At 38.0% G+C, this 23,453-nt stretch overlaps 1 protein-coding gene across 7 annotated transcripts in view; it reads right to left on the bottom strand.

Moving 5' to 3' along the window:
* Positions 1-23,453, bottom strand: part of XRN1 (5'-3' exoribonuclease 1) — a 214,342-nt gene that overhangs the window by 16,824 nt on the left and 174,065 nt on the right. For 2 of the 7 annotated variants that reach the window (XM_084872413.1, XM_084872412.1), the window contains exons 31-38: positions 21,655-21,862; positions 20,343-20,435; positions 16,312-16,420; positions 13,540-13,656; positions 5,863-5,912; positions 2,185-2,262; positions 1,878-2,000; positions 1,044-1,203 (exon numbers count right to left, since the gene is read on the bottom strand). In XM_084872413.1, the coding sequence (XP_084728539.1) occupies positions 1,044-1,203; positions 1,878-2,000; positions 2,185-2,262; positions 5,863-5,912; positions 13,540-13,656; positions 16,312-16,420; positions 20,343-20,435; positions 21,655-21,862 (938 nt within the window). The remainder of the gene's footprint in view (positions 1-1,043; positions 1,204-1,877; positions 2,001-2,184; positions 2,263-5,862; positions 5,913-13,539; positions 13,657-16,311; positions 16,421-20,342; positions 20,436-21,654; positions 21,863-23,453) is intronic. The other 5 variants (XM_084872416.1, XM_084872414.1, XM_084872418.1 and 2 more) reach the window with 3 other exon arrangements.

Below are 23,453 nucleotides of genomic sequence, written 5' to 3'. Positions count from 1 at the left end.
AAACAAGAACCTCACTCCCAGGTTGTCTTTCAGCTCCAGGCCCAGAAAAGCAGCCAAAACCAGACAAGTGATGCTGTGGCAGCCTCAGGAACAGCTTTTACCTCCTAAGTGACTCAACAGGATCGCTCTCAAGACTTCACCAACCAGTCTCTTGGAGAAATCATGCTGCTGCATCCCTCATCCAGCATGGAAAAACTACCTGTTTTTTGCTCACTTACCCATGGGTCCTCCCACTATTAGGCCCACTGGCATTTATACTCTTAATTTTGCTCTTTGGCCTCTGTCTCATCCGTTGTTTCACTAGTTTCTTGCAGAACGAAATGAAGGCATTTGCCAACCAGAAGGTGGGAGAGATCTATCTGGCACTGAATTCAGAACTGAACACCAGAATCTTTGAGACCCTGGGTATACGCCCCTAAAGGACGCCTCCTCTCAGCTGAAAGCAGTTACAGAAGACTGACCTTCGCTCCCTGACCTTGCCTGGACTCTCAATTTTTTTAAATATTACCAGAAGCCTGGAATGACAGATCCTCCTTTCCTCCAACTGATGGACAGAGAATGACTAAACTCCACCGGACATTCCTGAGCACTGAACCGCCAATCAGCACCTGCCAAATACCCTAAGCCCCGGATTCCTAAGTCCTTAGGTCCATAATCATAGGCCTTACATGAAAACACCAATCAGCTTGTGCTGAGTGCCCTAAGTCCCGTCCCCTCTCTTTCCTCCCCTTAAAAGGTGGTGCACCCAGCCCTCGCTCTTATCCTCTCTCTCTCTGGAAGCAGCCAGCAGTATACTCTTCTCTTCAATAAAGCCTGTGTCCTGGCAAAAAACAAAAACAAAAAAACAACGAACTATATATCTACTATTGGCTACATAGTTATTATATAAATGATATAAACATAAAAATTACACTCCTAATTGTTACTTTTAATTATATTCCTTTAAAATAAAAGTAGTTTTACCTTTAAAAAGCACATGATAAAAAATAATCTGAATTTCTGAAATGAAACTGGTTATTAGTAGTTGTACTTAGTTTACTTACTTAATTTCTCATTTTGTTTAGGCTGTGAGGAAGTTCCATATTCATCTCTTCTGTTACAGGAAACAATGACTTCATTACCAAACTGTTTCATTTCGTTCTTATGGTCCACAGTGCCAGAGCCATCAATTTTTAGAATTTCTTTAAGCATCCGTGTTCCCTTCTGTTTTAAAAATGAGTGATATGGAGATGGTAAGGGTAGCAGGAGAAAAGTTAATAGAATTACAGCCCTTACTTACAGTTCCTTCTTTTAATGAGTTACATTGTTAAAAATTAAAACAGTAACTTCACTGAGATAGAGAATAAGGAAAATCAATAGTCTGGAGTTGAAAACAACAACAACAACAAAACCCAACATTTCCCAGCATAATTAAAAATATATATATATATTTTACTGATTTTTTACAGACAGGAAGAGAGAGGGATAGAGGGTTAGAAACATAGATGAGAGAGAATCATTGATCAGCTGCCTCTTGCACAACCCCCACTAGGGATGTGCCCACAACCAAGGTACATGCCCTTGACTGGAATCGAACCTGGGACCTTTCAGTCCGCAAGCCGATGCTCTATCCACTGAGCCAAACCGGTTTTGGCCCAGCATAAATTTTGACCAAGCAGCAATGTTTAAAAAGCAAGGGAGCTATGTATGATCTAAAGAGAAAAAAAACCAAAAAAATGGCTTAATTGCCCAGGACAGCCTGGTTTTTCTCATGGGATGACAAAAAAGATGGAACACACTAGATGAGAGAAAAGGGTTTAATTGGTTGCAGGGGGTGGGTATTCATGGTCATTGATGGTGAAATTACCATAGTACAAAAGTTCCTACAAAATACGAACCATAGCAAATGACTGTGGTGACAAATGTTCTTCACTTGGAGGCTCTTCAGGATGAGATGACTGTGCTTCACTTGCTTTGGAGATATTCAAGGATGCTAAAAAGTCCTCAAATCCAGTGTTAAGCTAAAAGAATAATACTTTGTGCATGAAGATGAAAGTATAAGGACAAAGGAAAAGCTACAAGTTGTATGTACAAAAATGGTTTATAATTTTCAATAATCATTTAACTATGTGCTAGAGTGTGAGAAGATCAACTGAATAAATGGCCTTTTACCTTATCAACGGCATTTGGATAACTAGTCCTAACCTTTTGATTTTCTGAGACTTCCGTACTTTGATTTCTCTTCAGTAGCTTAGTATTACATTTGCCAGGCTGTCCAAATGTCTACAAAAGAGTATGAGTGACCTCTTTGTGCAAATAAATTTTATAGTTACTAATTACTAGTGCTCTAAATAAATCACTGTAAACTTTTTAAAATGTGGTATTCTCCCTTTTACATCATAAGAAAAAAAGGGGACCTGTAAACTTGAATGAGGGAAAAAAATACATCTTTATCTTCATTAACTATTTTCTAAATAGGAATTTAGAATTTCCTTCAATTAAGAATATAGGCAGTAAACCACAATAGTTGTGATTCTAATTCTATTTCAACATAACAGGTTTTGTTTTACATTGAATGTACTTTATTTTAGTTTTAAGACATTACTAGAGACCTGGTGCACGAAATTTATGCGTGTGTGTGTGTGTGTGTGTGTGTGTGTGACTCAGCCCACCCTGCACCCTCTCCAATCTGGGACTCCTTGAGGATGGGGTGTGTGTGTGTGTGTGTGACTCAGCCCACCCTGCACTCTCTCCAATCTGGGACTCCTTGAGGAATGTCTGACCGCCAGTATAGGCCTGATCTCGAGCCTAAATGGACAAGTGGGATCGGGCCTAAATGGGCAGTAAGACATCCCTCTCACAATCCAGGACTGCTGGCTCCCAACTGCTTGCCTGCCTCTGCCTGATTGCCCCTAACCACTTCTGCCTGCCAGTCTGATCAACACTTAACTGCTCCCCAGCTGGCCTGATTGCCCCTAAGTGCCCTCCCCTGTCAGCCTGGTCACCCCTAACTGCCATCTCCTGCCAGTTTCATCACCCCTAAATATCCTACCCTGCAGGCCTGGTTTCCTCCAACTGCCCTCCCCTGCTGGCTTGGTCACCCCTAACTTCCCTTCCCTGCTGGCCTGATCACTCCTAACTGCCCTCCCCTGCAGGCCTGTTCCCCCTACTACCTTTCCCTATAGGCCCGGTTACCCCTAACTCCCCTCCCAGTAGTCCTAGGCTCCCCTCAACTGTCCTCCCCTGAAGACCCAGTCTCCCTTGGCCCCAACTGCCCTCCTCTGCTGTCCTGGGCCCCCCCCACCCTCAACTGTCCTCCCCTGCAGGCCTGGTCTCCCACAACTGCCCTCCCCTACAGGCCTTGTCTCCCCCAACTGCCCTCCCATGCTGACCTGGTCCCCCCTAACTGCCCTCCCTGCTAGACTGATCGCCCACAACTGCCCTCTCCTGCAGGCCTGGTCCCCCCCAATTGCCCTCTCCTGCAGGCCTGGTCCCTGCAACTGCCCTCCCCTTTAGGGCTGGGTCCCCCCCAACTGCCCTCCCTTGCTGGCCTGGTCTCCCCCAACTGCCCTCCTCTGCTAGTGTGATCACCCCTAACTGACCTCCCCTGCAGGCCTGGTAACCCCCAAATTGCTCTTCCCTGCAGGCCTAGTCCCCCCAACTACCATCCCCTGCAGGCCCTGTCCCCCTAATTGCTCTCCCCTGCAGGCATGCCCCCCTCCCCAACTACCCTCCTCTGGAGTACTTATGTCCCCCAACTGCCCTCCCCTGCAGGCCTGGGTCCCCCACTAACTGCCCTTCCTTCCTTGCCTAGTCTCCCCCAACTGCCCTCCTCTGCTGGCCTGGTCACCCCTAACTGTCCACAACTGCCCTTCCCTGCAGGCCATCTTATGGTGGCCATCTTGTGTCCACATGGGGGCAGCCATCTTGTTTATTGGAGTGACAGTCAATTTGCATATTACTCCTTTATTAGATAGGATTTTAAGAGACTCCATAGGCTTCACCAAAAATCCATGGCATGAAACATTTATAAACCCTTTTCTAGAATAAAGGAAATCATAGCATAAGAGTTGCAGAACAGGGTCTTAAAAGTCATATAATTAAACCATTTTACTGATATCTAGTTATTATTGAATTCTATTTACTAACAAACTATTATGTGCTAAAGACACATATTCTGCTAAGATATCACCTATACTAATAAAAGGATAATATGCTAATTAGACCGGGTGACCAAACATCTTCTAGCCGATGGACTTCCTTCCGGACAGTTATAGGGTGACCAGGCTGGCAGAAGGGTAGTTGGGGGGGGGCTGGGGATGTGTGACCAAGCCGGCAGGGGGGGCAGTTAAGGGTAAACTAGGCAGGCAGGTGAGCAGTTAGGAGCCAGCGGTTCCGGATTGCGAGAGGGATGTCCGACTACCAGCAGTTGGATATCCCCTGAGGGGTCCCTGATTGGAGAGGGTGCTGACTGGGCTGAGGGATGCCACCCGTGCATGAATTTCCTGCACTGGGCCTCTAGTTTAGTAGTTATAAGAATCTGATTTCTTTCAAATTCTGTATTAGAATATAATATACATATAGAACATATGCACATCATTATGTCACATCCTGACTTTTTATAGATTAAAATTTGTTATACTTTGATTATAAAATATATATATTCTTCTTATCAAATAGCAGAGACTACATAAAATAAAACATAAACTTCAGTTCCTCTCTGCAACTTAGTTTGGCAGAATTAACCAGTAACTTTACTATGTTGATCCACATATTTTTAAAAATATATATATATTTTATTGATTTTTTACAGAGAGGAAGGGAGAGAGATAGAGAGCTAGAAACGTCGATGAGAGAGAAACATCGACCAGCTGCCTCTTGCACACTCCCTACTGGGGATGTGCCCGCAACCAATGTACATGCCCTTGACCGGAATCGAACCTGGGACCTTTCAGTCCGCAGATCAATGCTCTACCACTGAGCCAAACCGGTTTCGGCATGATCCACATATTTTTGTTGTATATATACACATACTTTGCACATTTATATTTAGGTATAAACTAGAGGCCCGGTGCACAAAATTTGTGTTTAGGCCTGATCACAGTAGTCAGACATCCCTCTCACAATCCAGGACTGCTGGCTCCCAACTGCTCGCCTGCTTGCCTTCCTGATTGCCCTTAACTGCTTCTGCCTGCCAGCCTGATCACCCTGTAACCTGCTAGCCTGATTGATGCCTCACTGCTCCCCTGCCAGCCTGATTGCCCCTAACTGCTATCCCCTGCAGGTCTGGTCACCCCCAACTGCTCTCCCTTGCAGGCCCAGTTGCCCCCAACTTTCCTCCTTTGCCAGCCTAGTCACCCCTAACTGCCCTCCCCTGCAGGCTTAATGGCCCCCAACTGCCCTCCCTTGCAGGCCTGATCCCTCTCAACTGCCTTCCCCTGCCGGCCATCTTGTGGTAACCATCTTGTGTCCACATGGGAGCAGCCACCTTGTGTGTTGGAGTGATGGTCATTTTGCATATTACTCTTTTATTAGATAGGATACGTGCATTTATGTATGTAGGCATGTTTAGATGATATGTGTTCAGAGAGACAAGTGATCTATTTTTATCTATTTTTTAAAGATGAAGACCTCAAAGCTGAGAGAGGTAGTGAATAGCTCCAGCCACCCAACTATTAAGATTTCAGGTATTTCTAGTTCCAAATCCTGAACTCTAGCTGTTCAACCTACTATCCAATGACTCTTAGGTTATACTTAAGCACCTCTTGCCACATAACTTATGAATTTGATAGGAAATTTGGCTGCAAAATTCAGTCATATACCACAAACCCACCAATTGCAATAAGAAGCTGGATATTAGTATTTCGTTTTAAGAAAGCTTACCTGATTGTTTGACATTTTTTGTGACCAACTCTCAGGTTTTTCTTCTTTAACTAGAGACAAGAAAATAGAAATTTTGATAAATTAAAAAACTGACTGCACACCAATTACATTTACCAAATATTTACTACTTCAAGGTATCATGATAAAAATTCACATAATTCTAAAAAGATGAATCCTGATCTTGAAGACCTATATTCTAGACTAGAGGAGAAAAGATACTCACAGGTAACAACAGCAAGAAAAAGGAAAGAGGGCATCTAACTGAGCCTAGAAGGATAATAGTTTTCCAATGGGCAGAATAAAGAGGCTATGTACCAGGTATATCGGTTAATAATGTGGATTTTGTAATCAGAGAAAACATGATAATTTCAAGAGAAACATCAAAAGTGCTTTATTCGCCGAAACTGGTTTGGCTCAGTGGATAGAGCATCGGTCTGCGGACTGAAAGGCCCCAGGTTCAATTCTGGTCAAAGGCATGTACATTAGTTGTGGGCATATCCCCGGTTGGGGAGGTGCAGGAGGCAGCTGGTCGATGTGTCTCTCTCATCAATGTTTCTAGCTCTCTATCCCTCTACTTTCCTCTCTGTGAAAAATCAATTATATATATATATATATATGCTTTATTCAAAGTAATGTCCATCACTAGCTATACATTTCCCCCATTTTTCAGGTAATTTGTGGAAACTGTCCCAATAGAACTTTTCTTGTTTTGAGACAAACTATTCAGAGACCCAAATTTCCACTTCTTCGTACTTAGAAGTGCTGCTTAGAAAGTGCATGTGCCATAGATCAGAACAAGTGGTAATCTGAAGGAGCAAGATCTGGTGAATACGGCAGGTGAATTAATACTTTCCAGGCAAGATCTTTTAATGTGTCTGGAACTGATTTTGAAGTGTGTGATGGTGCATTATCATGAAGCAAAATTACTTTGTCCTGTCTTCTGGCACATTCTGGTCGTTTCACAATCAAAGCATGGTTCAAATTGATTGTTTGTTGTCAGTAGCAATTAGTATTTGCTACTGACAACAATTAGTTTCACCTGATTTTAGAAGCTCATAATTCACACCTTCCTGATCACACCAAACGCATTGGTGTGAAGAGCATTGTCTTCTTCCCAAAGCAATTTGGCCTTGCAGACCTGGATCAACCCATGATTTTGTGCCTTTGGGATTCTCAAAATACATCCACTTTTCATCACCAGTCACAATTCGATGCAAAAAAGACTTTCTTTTGTGCCCTTGAATCAACATTTTATTGATAACTTTTTGGTTTTCCATTTGTCTTTTGTTCAGTTGATGTGGCACCCATTTTCCTTCCTTTAAAATCTTTCCCATTGCTTGTAAATTATCAGAAATTGTTTGCTGAGCAATGTTTAATCTTTCTGCAAGTTGTTTTTGAGTTTGACATGCATCTTCATCCAATAATGCTTGTAATTGTTGGTCCTCAAACTTTTTTGGTTGACGTTCTTTGTCTTTCACATCAAAATCATCACTTTTAAAGCATTTAAACCAGCATTCACAAGTATCTTGAGATGGAGTATGTTCAACATAAGCTTCCTGAAGTATATGATAACTTTTAGCAGCACTTTTTTTCAAAATAAAGTAATGAATTAAAACTTCCTGCAAATGCTCTATTTTGGGCATGAAATTCAACATTTTTAAGTGTAAAAATATCTATGATGTTAACACCTTCACAAAATTTTAACATTTGAAATTTTGAAGCTTGCTGTCAATACAACAAAGTAGCATCCATATCAAATCACATATATATATGTGTACTCTAACTCCATCTATTGAAAAAATCTGCATTATTAACTGGTACACCAGGCGACGGAAATAATAGGAGAAATGACATTGATTTAGAGAACAAGGAATGTGTCTCTTCTCTCAATAGATCAGTTCTGCTAGACACGAAGGAATATAATGGAGCTTAATTGAACTCTAGAAGCAGGTTGGTGCCATAATCTGAGTGGTATTGAAGACTATGGAATTAAACTGGTAGACAAAGGGCAACCAATTACAGAAAGGTTTTGAGCAGGTAGTAGTGACCTAGTAAGAACTCTGCATTAGGAAGATTAAAATGTCAGTGGCTTATTAAGAGACAAATTAGGATGCTATTTTAGTATTAATGTTAAGAATAAATTGGGGAAATGGTAGGGGAAATGAAAAGGATGAATTAGAAGATGAAGTAAGAAAAAAAAATTAAAGAAGAAAAAAGGAAAGAGGGAAGGAAGGAGAAAGGACAAAAACTAAGAAATGTTGAGGAAAGAAGTACGGGAAGGGAATGGGAGGCAGGAAAAAGAATAGAATGAGAGCAAATTTTTATTTACAAAGTTAGAATAGGAAGGGAGGAGCAGGAACAGAGAGAGGAAAAGAAAAGGGGAGGGAAAAGGAAAGGTAAGGGAGGGAAGAAAGAAAGAAAATAATTTTGCAAAAAGGAGGGAAAGTGAGTAGATAGGTATCAACATTAAACCTTTATTGAGTCACACTCACAAGAAAAGTAATTAGAATTCCACATAATGCAAATAGTTTACATACATTTATGTAAACAATAATTTGAAGAATAATCACAATTTATTTCAATTAAATATAAAAATCTTCAAGTTATATTTATTATATTTATCATATTTATCGGGACATTAATTTGTACAGTGGGACCTCGGTTCTTGAACAGAAGGCTGTTCGAGAAGTGATTTTTTTCAAAAAGCAAATCATTTTTTCCCTTAGAAAGAATGTAAATTGAATAAATCCATTCCATACCTACAAATGATTTCATTTTAACCTTTCTTATATATAGTACATGTCTAATGTATTGTTTTATAAACATCTTTTTTTCTTAAATTTATCATACCATCCCTACAAGCCTTAAAGGAATCACTTTTAGCACTGGGTCCAGGGATGTCTTTCAGGTCAGCTTGAAGCATCTTTGCTTGTTCATATCACTGCCTCCAAAATGTTGTCACGTGGCAGTTTTTTTACTTTATCCAAATCAACTATCATTTTTCTACCTGTGTATAATTGCCTGTGATCATTGTTTTTTTCAAACTCTTGATGGCCTCTTCATGTTTTAAAATTATGCTAATTGTTGACTTCCCCAGCAACAAAGGCATTCCCTCCTTTGTGGCCTGAGAGATGCTTTTTGTTGTGCTGAGGTATCAACAAGAAAGGATTGTCAGTTCCAAACACAGAAGTTCGGTTTAACTATCAAGACATTTTTTTTCTGTCCAGGTTTTACTATATTTAACTTATAATATAAAAGGAAAAATAATACAAAGATATTAGAACAAAAATATAGTCTAGCAGTTATCGAATTGAACCAAAGTTATAAAACCACAAAAAAAATTTAAATTACTTTAGAAATAGGAATTTTTAGGGGTAAAATAGGCAGGTTAAGGGAATTTTTAAAATTAAGGTGGTCCATGGAAAAAGGACTTTGGAGCTGCAAAAAGTTACATTTCCATAAGATAAGGGGTTGGGGGAGGCAAAAAATTAGTTACATTTCCATAAGACAAGGAAGTTGGGAGAGTCAGCAGTTACATTTCCAAAAGATAAGGAAGCTGTAATAGCAAAAGGTCTATATTTACAAAATAAAGGAGGCCCTCACTTGTCCCTTATAAGGTTTGACTTTTGACCTTCAGAGTAGCTATAGTGACCAAGTAAAAGGGTAATAGTGGCCAATCAGAGGGGTTATTGAAGCACAAAAACTGCAGCCTTTATAAACCTAAAAAAAAGAAACTCGGTGGGGCTCTGTCCCCCGACCCACATGGGAATCTGTGCTGTGATATTCTTTCCGCCTCCCCACATGGGAGTCTGTACTTATTCTTTAATAAATTTCCACCTTTACTATACCATATCCCATCCGTGGTTTCATTGTTTGACTCCCATGGACAAAGAGCCTGGGACAAGCCATCCTGCCCAGGGGAACACTGCATGTTCCAGTCCAAAAATTCCGTATCACTTTTTAGAAAAATATTTTAAAGCACTATTTTAATGCTTCATGTACTATATAAATACATAAAATACAATGCATATATAATATATAATCTACATATAAAAAAGGCTAATATGCTAAGCATCCATCCAGGTAATGATGTCATGTAGCAACACTCGGTTTCCTCTCCCTAGCAACTAGCCTTCTTGCAGTTTCTTCAGCCCAGGAACATGACTTACTTTATAGCCAGATGGAAATATTTTACACTTTAGTCCAGGGGTCTTCAAACTACGGCCCGATGGCCACATGCAGAGGAGTCTGATCCGGCCCGCCAGGTTTTTTGGGCAGTGAGCTCAGCCGAGGTGTTACAGTAGGAATTAGTAGTTCATATAGTCCGGCCCTCCAGCTCTCTGAGGGACCGTGATCTGGCCCCCACTTTAAAAAGTTTGAGGACCCCTGCTTTAGTCAAATGTTTGTGAAGCGTTTTCTGGTGCCTCATCTCATTTGATCCTCACCGAAGTCCTGGAGTAGGTAGATAGGAGACTCAGTGGAATCCTACTTTCTTTTCATTAGCCAGAAAATGGACATTTAGAAAGCTGAGAAACTTTACCAAACTGAAAAGATTAAGAAATGGTGTCCCTTGAAAATGACTTCAGGTTTTCTCACTGCGCAGAATATAGTCAAACACTGCTGCAGTTAAATATTTTACCCTTTGTTATCCCTGCATGATTTACAATAATAATATGCTTCGTGTTGATTTTTACTGCAATGTTACTGACAATTACCTGAAAGAGAAGTTGGGATGCTTCACTGGGTTGGAAAAAGGTTAGCTAAATCAGAAAACAGATCTAATTAAGCAAGTTTATTCTATATCTATAAAAAGCTAAATTGACTTGTGCATGCACGATACAAATAAAGCTCTCGCTGGTGCCAATCATACGCATGTGTTTTGATTTGTCATTGTTGATCATGAATTTGGTTGACACTTCTGTTATAGAGAAAGGGCAAATAGCGATATTGAAATATTTCTTCTAATTAATTTCTTTTCAATGTGCACAAATCCATGCACTGTGTCGCTAGTATATAATAAATTAGAATCTGGACTATGTATTTGAAGTTTCTTCTGTTGGAGAGCTCTTCAGCAAACTTTCTGCATAGCTTACTCCATTATTTGGGTCTCTGTTCAAATGTTATATCCTCAAAGAGGCATTCCTTGACCATCTATTTAAAATAGGACACTTTTATCACTCTACCCTCATAAACGGCCTTATTTTTCATCACAGCATTTATCATTACTATAGATTATGGAATTTATTGTTTGTCTATGATCAGGTTGCACTTTAGAATGTAAAAACTTGTCTGTTTTATTCATTCCTGCCCAGAATCTTGCACATAATGGTTCAAGAAGTTGCAGTTTAATAGATAAATGAATGAATAACAAATGAGTCAAGTTGGGAATACTTGATGAAGAGAAGAGAAAAAGTGCAAATGAAGATTCTCATCGCTGCATCTCCTACTGTGATTAACACACACTAGACACAACTGCAAAAAGGAAAAGAATAAAAATATAAAAACTAGGTAAGAGAATATTAATAACAAAATATTTGTACAGATTTTTAGCAAAAATCTGTAATATAGTTCAGAGTAACTTAATTAGCATTAAGTCTTTAAGACACACAAAAAAAGTAACTGGATTACTTTAAATAAAATTTATCTCAAAAAGTAATTAGAGCTCAGTCAATGTGGCTCAGTGGCTGAGTATTGACCTATGAAGTAGGAGGTCACAGTTTGATTCCCAATCAGGGAACATGCCTGGGTTGCGGGCTTGATACCCAGTTGTAGAAGGCAGCCGATGAATGATTCTCTCTCATTACTGATGTTTCTATCTCTCTATTCCTCTCCATTCCCGCTTGAGATCAATAAAAATCTATATACATAAAACCCTAAGTGACTGAACTATCGAATGACCAATTGACTGATTGCTATGGTGTGCACTGACCACCAAGGGCAGACGCTCAATGCAGTAACTGCCCCTGGTGGTTAGTGCACTCCTCTTACAGCCAACCTCCCGTGGCTGGCCAACCTCCTGCAGTCCCTCCCCCCATCAGCCCCAATCACCAGCCAGGTTGAGGGACCCCACCTGTGTATGAATTCATGCACCAGGCCTCTAGTATATTATAAAAGTAAAGTAGAGCAGAGGCATCAGTAAAAATGTCAGAGTAAGGGTCTCTAAAATTCTCTCCTAGACAAAAGCAATGAGAAAATAGACATAATAACCAAAATCCAAATGTTCAGTTAATTGGAAGTTAATTAAATATGGAAGTTAATTAAAGACTGGCAGCAATCAGGGGAATGCTTATTCAAGAAAAAAGACAAAATTGCCCTGGCCGGTGTGGCTCAGTTGGTTTGACATTGTCTTGTGCACCAAAGGGTGGTGGGTTCAATTCCCAGTCAGGGCACATAATCAAATTTTGGGTTTGATCCCTGGTCAGGTTGTGTGTAATTGAACACCCCCCACCCCTTTCTCTTTCCCTCCCTCTCTCTCTAAAATCAATACTTTTTTTTTTCCCTCAGGTGAAAATTAAAAAATATATATTTCAGTAAGAATAGTGAGCTTTGTAGTACTATTTTAAATTGCTCTAATCCCATTTTACAGTCTCCAGCTCCACATAGCCTTCAGAAATAATAACTAGCATTTTTGGTGAAGACCCATAAGCCTGGCTGCTACCAGAGAGATCAGAATAAGCTTGGTCTTTCACAGTGTTATTCCTAACAGTCTATGATGTCAGTATTACCATGATATTAAAATCAAAGACATCACATGAACAGAAAATAAAAAATATCCCTTATGAATACAGATGCAAAAATCCTCAAAAAATACTAGCAAACCAAATCTTGTAGTTTACAAAGATGATTATATACCATGATCTAGTGAGATTTACCCCAGGAATGCAACATATGAAAAAAAAAAAATCAATGATATACCATATTAATGAATAAAGGGTTGGAAACCATGAAATTATCTTTTTTTTTTTTTTTAAATATATTTTATTGATTTTGTACAGAGAGTAAGGGAGAGAGATAGAGAGCTAGAAACATCGATGAAAGAGAGAGTCATCGACCAGCTGCCTCTTGCACACCCCCTACTGGGGATGTGCCCACAACCAAGGTACATGCCCTTGACCGGAATCGAACCCGGGACCTTTCAGTCCCCAAGCCGACGCTCTATCCATTGAGCCAAACCGGTCTCGGCTGAAACCATGAAATTATCTTAATAGACACAGAAATATCATTTGACAAAATCTAACACCATTCCAAGAAAAACTAAAAACACCATAGGAAAACCCACAACTAATATTATACTTAATGCTGAAAAATTGAAAGCTATCCCAAAGATCAAGACAAGATAAGAATGTTCACTCTCACTACTTCTATTCCACATTATACTGGTAGTTCTAGCCACAGCAATTAGGCAAGAAAAATAAAAGGCATCCAGATTGTACAGGAAAAACATAAAACTATATATGCAAAGGCCACAAAAAATTAGGGATTATAAAAAAGTTCCAAAAGATGGAAGGATACAAGATCAGTACACAAAAGTCAGTTTTATTTCTATATATAGCAATGAACAATAATTTTTTTTTTTTAAAAGAAAACAGTTCCACCCTAGCCAGTTTGGCTCAGTGGATAGAGTGTTGGCCTGAAGACCAAAGGGTCCTGGGTTCGATTACGGTCAAGGGCACATACCTTGGTTGCAGGCTCCTCCCTGGCTAGGACTCTGGTAGGGGCTCATGCAGGAGGCAACCAATGGATGTGTTTCTTTCACACTGATATTTCTGTCTTTCCTTCTCTCTTCCACTCTCCCTAAAAATCAATGGAAAAATATTTTCAGGTGAGGATTAACAACAACAACAAAGTAATAATAATAATAAAAAATAGTTCCACTGACAATAGTAGTAAAAAAACATACTTAGAACTAAATCTAACCAAATAAATGCACAACTTGCCCAGCGGTATGGCTCAGCGGTTGAGTATCAACCTATGAATCATGTTGCGTAGTTCAATTCCCAGGTCAGGTCAGGGTACATGCAGGGGTTGCAACCTCAATCCCCAGTAAGGGGCATGCAGGAGGCAGTGATCAATGATTCTCTGTCATCATTGATGTTTCTATCTCTCTCTACCACTCCATAAAAAAAAAAAAAGTTCAAGACTTGTGCACTGAAAATTACAAGACCATCACTGAAATAAATTAAAGACCTAACTAAATGGAAAGACATTTTGCATTCATGGATAGGAAGGCTTAATATTGTTAAAAAGACAATACTACCTAAAGTGATCTACAGATTCAATGTAATCTCTATAAAAATTCCAACTGCAATTTTTGCAGAAATAAATAAGCAGATCCTAAAATTCATATGAAAATACAAGGGATCAGAACAGACAATATAATCTGGGTGGAAAATAGTTGGAGTCAAACACCACAATTTCAAAACTAAAACAAAAGATATAGCAATTAGGATGGTGTGTTGTTCCCATAAAGATGGCATATAGAACAATGGAATGGAATTAAGAGGCCAGAAATAAACCTATACATCTATAGGTAATCTGATATAGGTAATCTGATTTTTGAAAAGGGTGCTAAGAAAATTCAATAGGGAAAGAACAGTATTTAAGCAAATGGTGCTGGGACAATCAGATATCCATATGCAAATGAATGGAGATCCCTCTCCCTCATCCCATATTCAAACACAAAAATGGAAAAAAAAGAACTAAATGTAAGAGCTGAAACTATAAAACTCTTAGGGGGGAAAAAAGGTCTAAATCTTTGTGATCTTGAATTAGGCAATGCTTTCTTGGTTATGCTAAAGCTCAAGCAACAACAACAAAAAGTAGAAAAAATATTGGATAAGTCTGAGGTATACAGAATACATAAAGAATTCTTATGAATCAAGAATAAAAAGACAAATAACCCAATTTTAAAATGAGCAAGTAATTTGAATAGACATTTCACCAAAGGAGATACATAATTAGCCAATAGGCACTTGAAAAGATGTTCAACATTACTTGTCATTAATGAATGGAAAGTGAAAAGCAGAAAGAGGATTCACATTACACCCACTAGGATGGCTATTAATAAAAAAGATGGGCAATAACAAGTGCTATAAAGGATGTGGAAAAGTTAGGCCCTTATACATTGCTGATAGAAATGTAAAATGATATAACTAGTTTGGAGAAAAGTTTGATAGTTCCACGAAGTGGTAAATATAGATATAACATGACTCAGTAATTCCACTCATTCATATATACCCAAGAGAAATGCAAACATATGTTCACACAAAAATTTGTATACAGGTATTCACAGCAGCATTATTCATTATAACCCCAAAGTGGAAACTTCCCAAATGTCCATCAATAGATGTATGGTAAACAAAACATAGTATGTGTACAATGCAGTTTGTTTTAGCCAAAAAAAAAAAAAAAAAAAAAGAATGAAGTATTAATACATGTCTCAATGTACAACACTGAAGACCCTTGAAAACATTATGCCAACAGAAAGAAGCCAGCCATAGCCCTAGTTGGGTAGCTTATTTGGGTGGAGCATTGTCCCATTTGCAGGTTTGATTTCCAATCAGGGCTCATACCTAGACTGCCAGTTTGATCCCTGGGGTGTGTACAGGAGGCAACAGATTGATGTCTCTCTCTCTCTCTATCATCAATAAAAACATGTCCTCAAATGAGAATTAAAGAAAAAAAAGAAGCCAGCCATAAAAGGTCACACATATTTTATGATTCCATTTATATGAAACTAGATGCCTGATGCACAAAATTTGTGCACAGGGTCGGGGGTGGGGGAACCTTCGGCCCAGCCTACACCCTCTCCAACCTGGGATCCCTCTCACAATCCAGGACTGCTGGCTCCCAATTGCTTGCCTGCCTTTCTGATTGCCCCTAACCGCTTCTGCCTACCAGCCTGATCACTCCTTAACTACTCCCACACCAGCCTGATTGGTGTCTAACTGCTCCCCTGCCAGCCTGAATGCCCCCTACTTTTCTCCTCTGCCGGCCTGGTTACCTCTAACTGCCCTCCCCTGCAGGGTTGATCGCCTCCAAATGCCCTCCCTTGCAGTCCTGGTGCCTCCCAATTGCCCTCCCCTGCTGGCCATCTTGTGTCTACATGGGGGCAGCCATCTTGTGTGTTGGAGTGATGGTCAATCTGCATATTACTCTTTTATTAGATAGGATGTCTAGAATAAGCCAATCTGTAAAGGCAGTCAGTCAGTAGTTGGCAGGGGCTACAGGAATGACTGCTAATAGATGTGATATTTCTTTTTGGGGGAGATGAAAATATTTCAATATAGACAGTGGCACTGATTGCATAACTTTGTGAAAATATCAAAAAAACCACTGAATGCCCTTTAAAATGATCAATTTTGTTATGTGAATTAAAACTTAGTAAAGTTGTTAATTAATAAAAATAAAAGCAGCACCATAAGTATACTTTTCTAACTTAAAACTTACATTTTCTGTGAGGCTCATGTTTTCTTTGCTGACATTTAACACTATTGTCATTTAAGCCAGATTTATGATGTTGAGTTACTTGACTTGATTCTTGAGGTAGAGCTGCACCCTGAAAGTTAAAATTCATATAAATGATTTAAAGAAACTTTTATTATTAAAACTACTTCTTTTCTTCAATGTTTAATAAATAATAATTTTTAAATTAAAATTATATATCTCTAGAAAACAAATTAAGGAATGCAGAAAAGTATAGAGAATTTTAAAAACCACTCAAACCCACCATCTAGAAATAACCATTTTAACATAATGATTATCATTCCTTATGTTTCTCTATGTATTACTTAGCAAGATACATAGAAAATTATCATTTACAATAATGGTGTTTTCAACAGAAAAAAAATAAATGTAGTTTTTCTTGAAGTTAACACAGAAACTAAAGAAATAAACTTTAGGTGTTTCTTCTAAGCAGAAATAGCACCCTCCAAAGACCTTCTAGATTTGCTTCAGAATCCTCCTCTCTCCGTGTGGGGGTGGGGGTGGGGGTGGGAAATAAGTAGGTGTTATAGAACATGTGCAAGGTAAGGATGGGTATCTGTGGTTCATTATACTATACTCTTGTCTTGATTATGTTAAAAATTTCCATTAAAAACTTTTGGAAAATTCCTCATTTCTACCTGTGATATTGAAAGCTGAGAATATTAGTCCTTCATCCTTTTCCCCAAGACCTGATTTTTATTAACTAATACTTATATTGTCAAGGTTTTCAAATGATGGAAGACTATGACCAGATAGCAAGACTGACTATAAAGCTACAATAATTAGGCAGTACAGGATGGACAGAACTAGCAAAATGGCCTAAATTTTGTTTAATGATCAGATTAGATCACTTTGTTTTCTGATAGGAAAAGAGCACCTGAAGGCAAAAAAGACATAATTTCCACAGTTGAAGAGGAAAAGGAAGAAAAAGCAGATGTTCAATACAAATTTATCATTTTACATTAAAAAAAATATCCTTACCTGAAGATATACATAGTGATTTTAGAGAGAGGGAGGGAGGGAGGGAGGGAGGGAGGGAGGGAGAGAGAGAGAGAGAGAGAGAGAGAGAGAGAGAGAGAGAGAGAGAGATATGAAGAAGAAGAAGGAGGAGGAGGAGGAGGAGGAGGAGGAGGAGGAGGAGGAGGAGGAGGAAGAGGAGGAGGAGGAGAAAGAGGAGGAGGGAAGGGAAAAAGGGAAGGGAAGGGAAAGGAAGGGAAGGGAAAGAAAGGGAAGGGAAGGGAAAAAGGGAAGAGAAGGGAAGGGAAGGGAAGCTTAAGTATGTAACCTTTCAGTGTATGAGACAACACTCCAACCAACTGAGCCACACCAGCCAGGGCTATCACTTCACAATATTGCTTTTGGTGGGCCCTATTTATTTTTTCTGAGCGTAGACAAATAATGAACACTGGGTACAAAGGCATATCATATCCTACTTGGCAGTAGGCTCAAAAATAGTTGTGATATGCACCATAGTGTGTAGAAGATCCAATGAGCTCATATGCATATAACACTCAGAGCACTTTAGTCTTTAAGAATCAAAAGGGCCAAGAGATTTCTATTTGCATAGCACAGTGGTTGGTGGAGTACATTATGAGAGATTTTGACTCTAAGAACATCAAGATCAATAAACTGGTATGAATAAATATTGTGTTAATGTCTATTATGCTCCAGGAGTAGTAAGTTGTACTTTGCATCCATTACCTTAATTTCATTACAACAATACTATGATAATAAACATGCTTTGGTTTATTTTGATTCCATTGTATAGATGACTAAATTGAGGCTCAAAGTGATAAAGTAATTTAGTTACAGTACTAAATAATAGGAGAACTGAAATTTTAGTTCTAACTCTAAAACTCAAGTTCACAGTACCATTTCAGAGAAAAAGTGTGTCATAAGTTTAATTAGGAAGAAAACATTCTAGTTTTTAGAGGGAAGAAGGAGCGTAGAGAGGGAGGGGAGGGGGGGAGAGAGAACGTTTTTTGAGTTGTTCTATTTACATAAAGTTATTTGTTAGTCATATTTTCATATTTTGCCAATAAAGACTTGGATTTTTTTTAAGACTTTTTTTTTTTTTTTTTAAGAGCAGTTTTAGGTTCACAACAAAATTGCCCCCTGCCATCACACATGCATAGCCTCATCATTATCAAAATATCCAATGAGAGGGGTATACTAGTATTTGTCACAACTGATGAATCTACATTGACACATCACCCACTGTCCATAATTTACACTGGGTTCACTCTTTGTTTTGTACATTCTATGGTTAGGACAAATGTATAATGACAAATATTCACTATTACAGTATGGATGAAAAAGGTTCTGTAATAAATCTAACTGAAAGTAATCTCACAGGGTGATCTGATCATAAATTTCTAATTGGGAAAGTTATGGTGGGTAAGTCAAGCCTCAGGCCTATAACTTCTCTAATAAAAGGTTATTTTTGCCTTAAGCAAGCCCCGTCAATTTTTTCTGTGCATCTAGATTGATATAGCTTTAAAATGTCTTTTTCAGATTCCTCAGAAGGGTAACCATCCTCAAGACCACACATAACCTTGTTATCCTGTAACTAATCACTGCTGTTTCTCTTCCTTACTTTCTTCTAGATCCATTTATCTTTCATATGTTCCTTTCCTAATTCCAAATGAGAAAACACACTGCAAACTCTCATTTTGGGGAGCATCTGAGATCTTGCATCCTGGCAGTATGTCAACATTGGTGAAATAAACTCATAAAAATTCTTTACAGGTATGGACGTGTCTCTTATGTCATCAATGACAACAGTATCACACCGAGCATTTTTCAGTGCCCTAAAAATCTTCAGTGCACTTATTCCTCCCTCTCTCCCTAACCTTGGAAATCACTGACCTGCTTTTTTATTCTTTTATATTTTTATTTATTTCATAGAGATAGAAACATCAATGATGAGAGAAAATCACTGATTCACTGCTTCCTGCATGCCTGCTACTGGGGATCGAGCTCACAACCTGGCATGTGTCCTGGCCGAGAATTAAACTGTGACCTCCTGGTTCATAGATCAATGCTCAGCCACTGAGCCATGCCAGCTGGGAAGCCACTGATCTTTTTAATGTCTCTATAGTTTTGCCTTTTCCAGAAGCTTAACTTCTATTTTATTGGGAGTTTTTTAGAATTTGCTCATTGGATGAATATCAGGCTGCTTTTTAATGCTTCATGGATATATGTGTTGTATGTGATTGCTCAGAATTCTTGGAACACACAGCAGATCAAACAATGGTGTATTAAACTGATATAATATAATAAAGAGGTAATATGCAAATTGGTCCTAAAAGCATCACAGTAATGACCAATTTGCATATTAATAGTCCAGCAGGAGGCTGCACAAGGAGCAGGGGGACTTTCTGTGTCCTGGGCGCCCACTGCGGCAGGAGGCAGGCCTGTGTCCTGGGTGCCCGCGGCAGTGGGAGTCAGGCCTGGGTTAATGAGTGCCATTAAGGACTTTGTTAAATTTAGACTACAGTTATTAGGATTTTCTAAACAACTAAAAAATAATCCAAAAATAATCTATACTAATAAAAGCCTTTGAGGTGATCAGGCCAGCAGGAAAGGGCAGTTGGAGGCAATCAGGCTGGCAGAGGAGCAGTTAGGCATCAAGCAGGTCGGCCGGGGAGTGGTTAGGGAGCGATCAGGCTGGCAGGCAGAAGAGGTTAGAGCCAGTGGTTCCAGATTGTGAGAGGGATATCTGACTGCAGTTGGACATCCCCCAAAAAGTCCCAGATTAGAGAGGGTGCAGTGCACTGGACCACTAATTTAAAATAAAAATTGTCTATATTTTAAGTCATTGATCAAAAAAATTTTATATACAACTGAATGTTGTATACAACTGAATGCAAATTCATGATCAAAACTGTTATGTCTATTTTATGATTTTTCAGAAGAAAATTAATCATTGCATGCCTGAGAAAGAAATATAAAAGTTTTCGGAGTTAAATGTCTATCAGTGAAGGTATACTAACCTCTTGTAGAGTTGGCTGAAATTGCTGAACCTTTCTGGATCCCTGTAAGGACTGCCAAATGTTGCAAAATTCATCATCATCTTTAGTAGGTATCTGGCAAAGCACAACAAATTTCTTAAGCAACTGACACATGAAGAAATAGAGATTCATATTAAAAATAAAATAATTTATTAATTAAAGTTATTTATCATGAGAGGATATTTAATTTTCATTATCTGAAATCTCAATTCTCTTTTTCTAGAGCTCAGTATAATTGTAATGGTATTCTACTAGTGAAAATGGCTTTCTTCATATGTAATTGTTTTGGTTTCATTGAAAGCATTTAAAACATAATAAATGCTATAAAAATTATACTAAATCAATATAACCTCACCAACAGATTCTTTTTGTCTTCCAATGCACTGATATATTATCTCACTTAAGGTAATATCTAATGATTTAATTTAAAATTTTTCATCTTACACAAAAGTAATCTATTAGATAAAAAATTCTTTATTACTCATGGGGAACTGATTTCATACAGATTAAAACTCTCTGGGTTGCTGACTCAATTCCCAGTGGAAGTGAGGGAGTACAGGAGGCAGCCAATCAATGATTCTCTCTCATCATTGATGTTTCTTTCTCTCTCTCCCTCTCCCTTTTTGAAATCAATAAAAATGTATTAAAAAAAAAAAACTGCAAAAATATGTACCAAAATTTTAACAGTAGTTACCTATGAGCTTTGAGAGGATTTTTGCTTTGTTTCCTTTGTTATTATCTACTTTTATGTATTTTCTAATTAGTCCATATAATAAACATGTATTATTTGGATTAAAAAGTGTGCTAAGATTTGTGGTCATGGAATTAAATAAAGGTATGTGTCTCATACAAAACAATTCAATTTTTGCCCCCAGGAAGATGAAATAAAGGAAATTACCATGAGTTACATGGTGGGAACTTGAAAATTGCTTTTCAGAAAGAAGATATAGTCCTCTTTCTTCTACCTTTCAAATTAATGTCATTTTATAACAGATATCATAGAAAATTTGTATATAATAAAAAAAATTAAATATTAGTTTGAAAGCAAATATAGAGAAAAGAGACATTTTCAAGATTATTTAAAAAATACATGTCTTTCTTCTTTAATGTAACTGTAATTTTAGAACAGACAGAATGCTATCAATACCATTCTCTACTAGCCTATGAGTTTAAAACAAAACCAGAAATGAGTTAAACAAAAACTTTTTTAAAAACTCAAGTCAATTTAGGTCTCTATATATAGTGTGCTTATAATTTGTAAAGGGGGTAGAGAAAAATTACAGAAAGTCTTTACTTGTGTAGAAACAAAAAGAGATTGAGAGGAATGGTTCAAGCCTGCCAAATGGCCAGATGAAACTGATGAATTCAAGCTATAGTGATTCACTGCTGGCTGTGGTTTCACAATGGCTGTCAACTTCTGATTTCCAGTTTCAGAGCGACTCCCATGAGAAAGGTTCACCAAGGCACTTGTTGGCAGTCGATATCCTCTACCAGGAGAGCACCTAAAAGTAAAAATTTACTTCAGAACCAGGGTAAAATAATGCTGAATGTGCTAGGAAGAAGCACATAATATTTGAATGGATTGTCCATAATTTGAATCAATAAATGTTACTTTTAAACTCAGTAGAGAAAGTTGAAATCATAGAAAAATCTCAGTTTATAAGATGATGCATTTCTAAAGATTTTCCAAATAGACAATTCAGTGCTAGTAAAGGGGGTAGGGGACTGTTCTAGAGGTGTAGTTGTATGTGCAGAGGTGTGTGTATGTATTAGTGTGCACTCAGAGCCTACAACATGATAGCTGAGAATGACTACAAGTTTATGAGTTAAATGTCAAACTTCTTAAAAAGACTGTGGTTTGTACAGTGTGGGTCAGGAAATCTAGGGAGCTATGCAAGTAAGAAGCCATTTTTATGGCTCTATCTATGCAACAGGGCAAATGTTAGCTTTTATCACATTTGCCTTCTGATCAATTGTTAAGTCCAGCCTCCTTTTATCCTCATCTTTCCATCTTAAAGTTCTGGATCTGAAAAGAATTGAGAGTAAATATTGATAATTTCCTTCCTTTATGACCTTAATAAAAGGGTTAAGATATTAAAATAAGCCTTTTCTTATAAAAAGTTTTCAACCCTATCACCTGTTTTTTTCTAATACAATTTTCTTTCAATACAAGATCATGAAGAAGTAGATTTATTTTTGAGAAACCTTTGAAAAATCTGTAAAAAATCTTTTTGTGAGAATTATCCTTAAAGAGTCTGCACTACAGAAATGAATATACTTCAGGCAGATAATCTTTTACACAGTTCTCTATCAGTCAAAAAATCTACTGCCTCTACCTAGGAGAGAAAAAAATATGGAGAGAAAAGTTAATCATCATAAAAATAAATTTTCAAAGTTATTGGGCTGAGGTCTTTGGGTAGCAGGCACATTCAAATTGATAAACAACAGCAGCAGCATTCCAGAGGAAATCCTTTGGTATAAGAACAGAAGACTGGGATTTTATGCAAAAGGCTATCAAGAGTAATCAAATTTTTTTTTTTTTAAATTACTAATCAAAATAGAAAGGGGGAAAAACTAAACAAAATTAAGTTCAGTTTTTCAGTCAGTATTTAGGAGAAAGGAAAACTGGAAAAGATTTCATTTAATCATCACAATAACCTAGTGGAGTATAGCTTCATTTTACATGAGGAAATTGAGGGTCAGAATGCTTTTAACAAATCTACTCAAGGAGACTGAAAGGTAAGTGAGAGATCCTACACTTTCTAATATTCCATGGTGCCTCTCATTCTGTCATGATCTTTTTCCGGAACTTTAAATTTTATTTCTATTAATTTTGAATAATAATAACAGACTTGAATAAATCTCACCCACGTTAAATTAAAATAATCCAATTACCAGAAGAAAGCTGAAAAAACCACAAATATGTGGAAAGTAAGCAACATGCTATTGAACAACCATTAGATAAAAGAAGGAATAAAAGGAGAGATAAATGAAAATGATATTATGGCACCAAAATTTTTAGGATGCAGCCAAGTTGTACTAAGCAGTTTAGCCCTAGCCAGTTTTTCTCAGTGGATAGAGCATCAGCCTACA

The sequence above is a fragment of the Pipistrellus hanaki genome (genome assembly GCF_964339955.1).
Source record: "Pipistrellus hanaki genome assembly, chromosome: 2".
NCBI classification, from domain to species: domain Eukaryota; kingdom Metazoa; phylum Chordata; class Mammalia; order Chiroptera; family Vespertilionidae; genus Pipistrellus; species Pipistrellus hanaki.
The sequence above is the reverse complement of the archived record's forward strand: the minus strand, read 5'-3'. Positions and strand labels throughout refer to the sequence as shown.